The sequence below is a fragment of the Hippoglossus hippoglossus genome, chromosome 10, assembly GCF_009819705.1.
Source record: "Hippoglossus hippoglossus isolate fHipHip1 chromosome 10, fHipHip1.pri, whole genome shotgun sequence".
Lineage (NCBI taxonomy): Eukaryota > Metazoa > Chordata > Actinopteri > Pleuronectiformes > Pleuronectidae > Hippoglossus > Hippoglossus hippoglossus.
In genome coordinates this window covers 7,371,060-7,380,821 of record NC_047160.1, presented here as the reverse complement: position 1 = coordinate 7,380,821, position 9,762 = coordinate 7,371,060, and the positions used below count along the sequence as shown (strand labels likewise).

At 42.4% G+C, this 9,762-nt stretch overlaps 1 protein-coding gene across 1 annotated transcript; it reads right to left on the bottom strand.

The window, feature by feature from the left end:
* Nucleotides 1-277: 277 nt before the first annotated feature.
* zgc:92242 (uncharacterized protein LOC436899 homolog) lies at nucleotides 278-8,459 on the bottom strand. The gene is made up of 6 exons (XM_034598525.1): nucleotides 8,288-8,459; nucleotides 6,059-6,512; nucleotides 2,848-2,965; nucleotides 2,233-2,344; nucleotides 1,903-2,134; nucleotides 278-1,087 (listed from the first exon to the last, which is right to left on the bottom strand). Exons 2-6 carry the CDS (start codon nucleotides 6,237-6,239, stop codon nucleotides 921-923), a joined length of 810 nt encoding a protein of 269 aa, XP_034454416.1. The 5' UTR covers nucleotides 6,240-6,512; nucleotides 8,288-8,459; the 3' UTR covers nucleotides 278-920.
* Nucleotides 8,460-9,762: the final 1,303 nt, after the last annotated feature.

Sequence of the window (9,762 nt, the reverse complement as noted above, 5' to 3'; positions counted from 1 at the left end):
ACTCTTGTTGAGGATGTCACACCTTGTTACAGACCTATGAGACAAATTGTGATTTGTGAATATGGGCTATACAAATTAAATTTGATTGATTGATAGAAAGCAGATTCTTAATAGGGAAAGGTTCAAGTTGGTACATAAGAACAAGTCAATTGATAATTTGTGCAAGTGGGTGTTTCGATTTCTTGAGCAATGCACTAAAAAGCACAACTGTTCCTGAATTAATATCTGGTCAAAGGTGAACATGTTCTGAGGAATAAAGGCAGATAAAGTCAAGTAATCATTTACAAAGAATTCAGACCTTTTATTTTATTATATTTACAAACCCCTGCACCGACGTGAATGCACATAATGTATAAAGATGTTGCCAACATGTTAAAAGTCGGTGGTTTTAAAACAAGTGACAAGTCCCACAGACTCCAATACAATAAAATCAATCAAAGAGTACAGAATAAAATAATATGATTTCATCAAGTTGCTTCCCAGTAACCTCTTATGATATTTAAATGATAAATCTTCATTAACACTCGTTTAAGAAGTGAACCACGGTGTTTTTTCACCTGTAGTCAACAGTCCTTGTGCGTGTACCTCTGGACATCTCACACTGCCCCAGCCCATCAATAACAAAAGATATGTGAGGGTATTTGAACTCAGCAACATCAAAGCTGCTTCATTTTATCATTCAGAAAGCTTTCAAGTCATTCTCTCACTCCACCCCCCCAGACATTTCTCTGTCTGTCGGTCGGTCCTTGTGTTGTAACAAAGTGGGCCTCAGTTCAATGTTCAGGTTCAAGTGAGGACCTCATGAATGTGGCCGCAGCTTGGTCCAGCAGCGTGTGGCTGCCATTATCACTGGGCACGTTACAGCTCTGCCTTCATGGGGTCAAGTGTTTTCCTGCAGGAGGGAGGATACACCTGGAGACCTAATGGATCAGCGGTGTGCTTCTCATCTGTAGGTGAGCAGGTTTGCCAGGTATAGGAGGTTTGCTGTAGGCGGGTGTTGTGCTGTGGCGATCATCTGTGAACGTCTTCCTGAGCTGCGCTACGCGACCTCTGTTGTCGGACTGTGTCTCTTCATGACACTCAATTCCTGAGAAGAAAAGAAGAGAAGGACGGGACGTTTTTAGTGATGATAGCCAGACTCCTTTTTAAGCTTGCATTATTTACATGAATTAATTCATTACATTTTCATCAGATTAAAGTTTTAAATTATCTTACTAAGTTTATCTGTCCAAATTTGTGATACATGGTTTCTAACAAAGCATAAATGAAAGCAGGTTAGACCCTTTATTCTTAAGAATTATATATGACGTTTGGAAAAAAAGACAGGTTGTTGTTTTACTGTGATGTAGCCTGAGTACATTGTAAAATTTGTGTGCATTTCTTCACACTTCAGTACATTTTACAGTTAAGTCTTGTATTTATAATTCTACACTAACATATCTGATGATGAATGATTGAGATTTAACAAAAAGCATTGGTGCATATTGGACAACTAAAAGGGGTTATTCTGTATGAAAAATACATGTAATACTGTTGGTATGTATTCTATTTCGTAACTTTTGTTTTAATTTTTTCAATTTCTTATTGGGTATATAGTAAATGTTTGTAATGTATCATTATCCCAGTTTTTAAGTTATATCTACAAATACTCGTTTGCGTGTGTTCTTGTACTTCTGCTATAACAGTTTATCTTATCTTACCTTATCTTAACCTTTCTTTTGGAAAATATTTTGTTTCTATTACAGGACTAGTAATAGTAATGGTGTGTGATAGTCTTTCTACTTGTATATGTTCTGCATGGATTAGAATCAGTGAATGATTAACATGGACTTTTACATTTTAACACAAAAACACACACGTCAGGGTTCTCTCCACCTCTCCTCTCCTGTCCTGTTTTCTCACCTCTGTCTTGTGGGTCGGCTCTCTCTGTGTCTGACAGCCTGGCTTTGAGCGGCAGCTGGTTGCCATGGTGACTAACATAGGGCCTGTAGAGAGGATCCCAGTCACTGAGATTGTCTGAGCTGCTGCCCGATTCACTGTCGCTGTCCTCCGCAGGGTCCTTCAGGTCGTCATCTGCGCTGCAGGATTCCACGTCCTCCTCAGACGAGTGTTCGTTCGGTGAAGCTGGGTAATCCTGGATGTAAGAGGGGACATAATTTGACAGTAAGACACTGGTACGCTGGTCATTTTACCTTCCAAACTTCAAAGCTACATACAAATACATTAACTCACGCTAACATCTGCGAGGGGCAGCTGGATTTCTTCCTTAAAGCCGAGCTCTCGGGCCTCTCTTCCTGACAGCAAGTTCACTGTCTGGATGCCATTCATATTATCGTTGTAGAGTCTGGAAGGCAAAGAGTTCCATTTTTAGTCCCGCACACGGCTGTCCCAACCTTTGAAACAATCCCCCAGTTCCTCATTTGGGAAATAACTTCTGTAATCAAATTGGGACGAGGAGACGGGAGCTGACTGAAACTCTTAAGTTCACTGTTTATCTTATCACAGCCAATCACTGTTATATAACCTGTTAAACAAATGGAAGGTTTCTTTAAGGCAGCACACACCTTTGTAGATGGATATCAGTCCATTACTTTGTTAAAAATGTAAATGTCCTTGTATTTCATGTTAGAAATATAGCAAGCATAGAATACACAGTGGAGGGGATTTGTTGAGTTGTTGGTCATCAAAGTCTACTGGAAAAATACAATCATATATGATCATATAATGGCTCAGTTGATGTTAAATAAATAAAATTAAAAATAATAAATCTATATTATTATTTATACTTCCTTATCCTATTCGAGTCAGTAACAAAAAAGACACATATCCTTAGACTGTGGTTTCTACCTGTTGTTCCTGAGGCTCTGGAGCAGTTTGGAGGACCTGAACTCGTCCACTTCTCCGATTACACTGACGCTCACATCTCCATCCCGTCCGAGCAGCCATTGCACATGTTTACTGGAAGCTGGAGGTGAAAAAAAGAAAAGAAAGACACACAATGGGTGAGGCTCGCAGGTGATACGGTGAACTTTCATCACAGAGGCCCTCTTTACACCTGCATTAACATACGTGATCTGATCACAAGTGGAGGACAGCTCCAGGTGTTAACTGACAGTTAACACCTGGAGCAGGAATTAGAGAGCGTGTGTCCACATGTGTCTCCAGTGACCATGTCTGATCAGGTTTCACTTCCCCTAAATAAACACATACATCACTTCTGTAAGCAATGTGTTTGAAATATGTCTTGTGTGAGTTCACGCCTGTAGTCACACAAGTAGATTCCTCCACTTGTGATCAGATCACCTGCGAGACATGTAAATGTCAGTTATGAACAGAGTGTCAGAGGCTGTCAAATACGTTGTTGTTCTGGCTTTTGTCCAGAAGGTGGTGCTGTCCTATAAGTAAAGAGCTTGGGAACCCTCACACAAGGGCAGTGGACTTTGTCCTCTATTACTGTTTCTATAGATCTATGATTCTTTTTCCATCCTAAATAAACTGTTTGACACAATCGAACATTATTCATGGCAGGTATACAGATAAAGCCTGTCAGAGGTGAAAGGTGACAAACAAATGCAGTCACCAGCTTCCTGTCAGTGAGCAGGCACCTTTGTCAGCTTCACAGAAACTCCCTGTGATGTTTGAATTGGAAACAGCCCGCATGTTGTTGTGGCAATATTTAGCTTTCATATATTGACTTAACTCAGGAAACACATATTTAATTATTGTATAATCTATTGTTTTCACATTCATATTCATCAATTATATATATCCCATATCCTTTGAGGTTTCAGGGGGATCTGGAGCCAATCAAAGCTGAGATGTCAATTTAGAGTCTGTGATTAATCTAATCTGACCGTCTTTGTACTGTGGGAGGAAGCTGGAGAACTCACACAGACACGGGGAGAACATACAAACTCCACAGGGGATTCAAACCAGGAACCTTTTTGGTCCTAACCACTGCACCACAATGCTGCCCATTTTCAAATGTATGATCAATCAGTTGGCACAATAATTCCAGCCACGCATCTCTTTGGTTAGCTAACCTTCATGACGTCTAACACACAAGTAAAACCCGAACACACTTTGTTCCATGACATCTTAATTCCAGATGTGTGACGACAAGTGTTTTCCACGACAGATCACTACCAGATAAGGATGAAACACCTCCCGTGACATCACTGATAAGGCGTGTGGCGTTAAGTTTTTACAATTCCAATCTTTTGAGATCAGTGATGCCGCAGCAGGGGCGTTTTTTTTTTGGCCCCTTGTAGTTCAGTGTAGATTTACCCTTTGAAAGACACAATAGGCCTAATGAGCAGATACTGTGGCTGTCGACAGACATAATCACCTCCTCGCTGGGACCCGAGGCAGCTGTCTTTCCATTCATATGTCGCAGAATGACACACAACGGGGAGCATTGTGTGCAAGTCTGATGTCACCTGACCAAAGAACATTTCTGACATACGTTATGTATACAACGCACCTTTATGTTGCCTCACTGAGCTGTAACTGTGATAACAAGCCACTCAGACTATTTCCATCGCAGAGGTGAGGTGTCTTTATTTATTCCCACCCCACCCACAAATTACCCACATACTGCAAATCTCTATTCCCACGCATGGCTTGTGTAGTTGTGTGTGAGATTGTCTGTCTGCTCATGTAATGACTGCCTCTCCTGACAGCAGCACAAAGAATGTAAAGACGCCAAACTGGACTGTATGTTGTGCAACGTGAACACACACACACAGACAACACACACTCGGCCGCCTCTCAGGTGACATAGCACAGATTGGGTAAACAAAGACGGTAACTTAATATGTGGTTTAAAGTGGGGCGGCGCCTGAACAATGATTCGACGAGCTGTGATCGAAGCTGTCTATCACACACACACACACACACACTCACAGAATTACTCAAACACACTCACAAAGTATTACACAAACACACACACTGTCATTGTGCGGGGTAGCCAGTGGAGTTGATAGGGGCTTGTGAGTCAGGTAAACACTGTTAATGGAGTGAGGCTGGATGAAATGACTGAGAGCAGAGGAGGACGTGGGTTATTGACACTGGACCATAAATGTTTGGCTGTGATCTAAACACATTAATGAGATTGGTAACCTGAGAGGGTGTTAACCACACAGCTTGTGTGTCTATGTTTCATGACTCATGTGCACTCAGATTTCTCAGACGACATTAATTGCTTGTTAGAAGGCTTGCCAACGACAGACTTTATGAAATTAAGACATTTAAGTTAAATGATTATTTATAGTTACAGAGAAAAGAACAGGACCGTAGCCTGGATTTTTACAAATGCTGAGGACGTAAATCAAAAATCCCCCTGGTGCTGCCACCACAGAAATGATTAAAATATAATAATACATTATATTCTGTAATATTCCTTCTGTTTAAATGGTAAATGGTAAATGAAGGGTATTTATATAGCGTTTTTCCAGTCTCTTTGACTACTTGATCATTTTTTTTGATAACATTCATACAGCACTTCTATATGCAGCGCATTTTCTATCACACATTATTCATACACGGCCATCAGGGGCTATTTCAGGTTTAGTGTCTTGCACAAGCACAATTTTAAATGTAGAATTTCTGGGGATCGAATCAACCAGCATTCAGAATAACAAAATAACCTTGAATTATTAAATCTCAAATAATTATCTACTTGAGAGATATAACTTGTTAGGGCTGTGGTTGTGTAGCTGTAAACTTCTGAACATGTAATGCAACACTGTTTTTTATATACTTGTGGGCAAAATTGTACAGGCTATGTTTTTTTGTATGTGTCTGTACATATGTGTTTATTTATTTTTTTCTCACACATTTTTCGTCTTTTACCAGGTTTTTAATTGGTTTGAATTGGTTTTAAACTGGTAAAAGTTATGTCAGTGTGCCAGTCAAAAAAATGTTTCCCTGAAACTGTTTGTCAGTCAGTGTTTTCATGGTTTGCTTTACTGGAAATCTTAATCATACTCTGGTGTAATTGATTGAGACCAATCAATGCGTCATACCGGTATAACCAGTTCAAAGAAAGCCACTCTACCTTTCTTTGGCCTGCTGTTGTTGCCGCCTGCTCCTTCCCTCTCCTCCCTCTCGACCTGCGCTCTCCAGCGGCGCACCTGCTCCTCTCTCATCTTCAGGAACAGGATCCTCTTCTGCTCCTCGTTGAGGGCCTCCAGCACCTCTGGGTCCACCCACATCTCCTCGAGGATTTTAGCCAGCATCCTGCCTCTGTCTCCTCTTAGCTACCAGACACAGCCGTCAGCCCCTCTGTCTCTCCGTCCAGTGGGTTGTGTTTCAGCAGGGGGATGCAATCGCTCCTCTCCTTCCCCTCCTTCCTGGAGTCAGGTTCCGCTTTTCTTTGAGGGATGTGGGATCAGGTACGGTCTAACTGCTGGAGGTCACTGTTAGTGCCTTTTGTTCAGTGGCCTTTCTCTGTGCAGCAGGAGTGTGTTGGGCGCTCTGGAGGTGAAGGTGCAGCGTGACTGGTGTTGGGACTGTGAGAGAGAGAGAGAGAGAGAGAAAGAGAGAGAGAGAGAGAGAGAGAGAGAGAGAGAGAGAGAGAGAGAGAGAGATTATATCTACTGTATTGTTTTGTTTACCTCCATTCAATCCTGTTCTGGCTGCTGGAACACAACAGGCCCTAAGCAAATAAGCCCAAAATACAAACAGTAATGTGTGTGTGTGTGTGTGTGTGTGTGTGTGTGTGTGTGTGTGTGTGTGTGTGTGTGTGTGTGTGTTTGTAAGCATGCAGTGTTTACTCTGCATACAGTAGGCAGTGGGAATGCTGATGTGCTTTCAAACACTGAAAGACAAACAGAGGTAGGTTCAGTTTGTCAACACACACAGGGTGGGGTGTTAATGACTATATGCTATCTGGGTGCAACAGACAGGCATAGAGCTACAGAGGGCTGTAGTTCAACGCCTCTCAGACAGACAGACAGACACACACACACACAAACCTCTAAACATCAACTGTGACTCCTTATCAACACACGTGACACTGATAGCCATAGACAACCTGCCCTGTTACAGTTATAACTCAGCCAGGAAGTCCTGCAGTGCAAAGAAAATCTTGTGTGTAAACACACTCTACAAAAGCAGTCGCCGCCTTGCACACACTCAGGGAAGATTTGAAACAGTGAGCGGCTGAGTGAGAGCCAATAGGGTTCGAGGTCCGTGATAACAATTCACCAATCCCCGCCCGAAGGTGATCTAATATTCCAGTAAATCAGCAGACGGTGCCATGAGGTGATATATCAATATTACCTTTTCTGTTAATATTTAAGGTGTGGCCATGTGTATCACAGATGAACCAGATAATTATATTAAGCAGCTGATGTTGGACTGAATGAAACAAAATAACAAATCACAGCCACCAGGTTCTGACTTCCTGGTTTCTAACCTTCCTCTGGTGATAAAACTAAACAAAGGTTCAGCTTGCTCTAGGTGACATTCTTTTTAATTTTTAAGTGCACACACAGCTTGTTGTTAGTCAGAGAACAAGCATGTATTCATTCATCGACTGAGCAGCACCTCTTCAGGCCTCCATAAATGTTTTTTAACATTCATGTTCTTGTCCATAGTGTTTCTATTGTCATCAGATGGAGCAGGAAGTGTTTACTCATTATGCAGGAGCTGTAGGAGTCTGTGATTGAGAGCAATACAAACAAACCAGAGATGACAGGGAGATCTGCGAGTTAACGACCAACTCCGAGACAAATTGTTCAAAGTTTCCGTACAAGAGGAGTCTTCCCCCTGAATCACAGCTCCTGTTATCAACTGTACACATGTGAACTTGGGCTCAGCAGCACAAAGGAAACAATTCAAATCAAGACGTGAACACGGCACAGGCATCACAGACAATAACAACCCGCACAGGAACTGCAGAAAATCAACATCACACAAGGGCAAAAATTAACATATAGCACATAAACATACATCACACACACACACACACAAATATAAAGGCAAAGTATCCAGCTCTGGCTCTGCGCCAACATGCAAATAAGTCTGGGATTTGTCTCTGCCTCCGCTCACATGCAGAGAAGAGAGAGAAAGGGAGCGAGAGCAGGGAGAAGGTATGTGCATGGCATACTGAGAGAAAAGTTTCAAAAGTCTCTCAGTCTGAGAAAACACTGGTCATTTCACAGCGGCGAGGAGAGAGCGAGGGATAAATGAACGTAGACAAGCCCTGTAGAATGGTAATTCATGCAAAAGACAAAAAGAACGAGAGAAAGGAAGGAGGGAGAGGAGGGAAGAGTGGACTTACTCAGTGGGTGCCAGCCGGTAGCATCTCCCTGCACTGCTCTGGAGTTTCAGCTCTTGTGAAGAAGTGTGTGACGTGAGAGTGTGTCTTTGTGTGTGTGTGTGTGTGTGTGGGGGGGGGGGGTCAGGTCAGTCGTCAGCAGCGGTGGTATGCAGCCTCTGCTCTGCTCTGTTGCATTTGTACTGAATGGGAGTGGGACGGACTGACATCACTGCCCTTATTTTTTTTCTCCTCCTCCCTCTCTCCTTCTCTTTATTTATTCTACTTACATTCCTATTACACAACAAATAAGTGAAATAACACACAGTGTCACACGCACACACGTATAAACAGTCTATCAACTACTAAAAAATATGTTATAGCTTAATCTTTCACATTTATGTGTGTGTGTGTGTGTGTGTGTGTGTGTGTGTGTGTGTGTGTGTGTGTGTGTGTGTGTGTGTGTGTGTGTGTGTCCTCTGGTAAAACTTAATTTCCCAGCTCTTGGTTAAAGTTATGGGTAAGATATGGATTGTGGTTAGGTTAAGGTTAGCAGTAGGCATGAATTGGTCATGGTTAAAGTTTGGGATAATATTTTACCTCAATGCTACAAGCCTACCTCAGGCATGAGTGAAACAATAAATAGGAGAGTCATATAGACTCGGACGTCGCCCAGATCAACATGTCCCTGTCAGGGGTCGGGGAACCAGGGCACGAGAAGTGGGCTATACTGGAACAAGACATTCATAGACTAGGGTGGAAAACAAGGAATTGATGGAGTTCTACTGTACAAACAACCCCAGTGAGAGAGGATACATGCAGCGGGTGTGGGACCTATGGATACTTACCCAACATCTGAGCCATCAAATTAACACCTACTCACTCAGGTTTCTGTCTGCAGACACAAGCTGCTATCTGCTCCTTTGTTACATGCAGCCACAGTCAAGGACACATGGAGCAACACTTCCCCTGACAGGCTGTGTAACTTTTCCATATGCAGCAACATGGGAAATGGGAGTGATTTCAGGCGTTTTAATTTGATCTGACTGACAGTCTCTGTGTGACTTTGTTTACCCCCCCTCCTCCATTCATTATCTTCCTCTAGGAAGTCCTGCTGGCTTTGCATGAAACCATTAATCACAGCACCACATGTGAGAAGGAATGTGGATATTTATTTATAGGGACTTTTCCGTCAACAGGTTGTTGACCCGCTTACCGTTCCAGCAGTCATTGTTGTGCATTTGCGGCGCCTCATGGAGTCGGAAGAGATAAATCCAGTTGGATGGGGTAATGCCAGTAATGTGCATCTGAGTAATTATGGTTAATTATATCACACGTGTCTCAAACACGTTCAACCATGACTCACCTGTTTTCCTGACTTCACTGACCCATGAGAGCTGTGTGGGTGTGTCCTGCAGGGAGTGTTTACGGTAAATCAAATCTGGCTGTAATTATCAACTGCTCTTCCTTCTCTTGTGGTTATCTTTAATTCTAGTTGT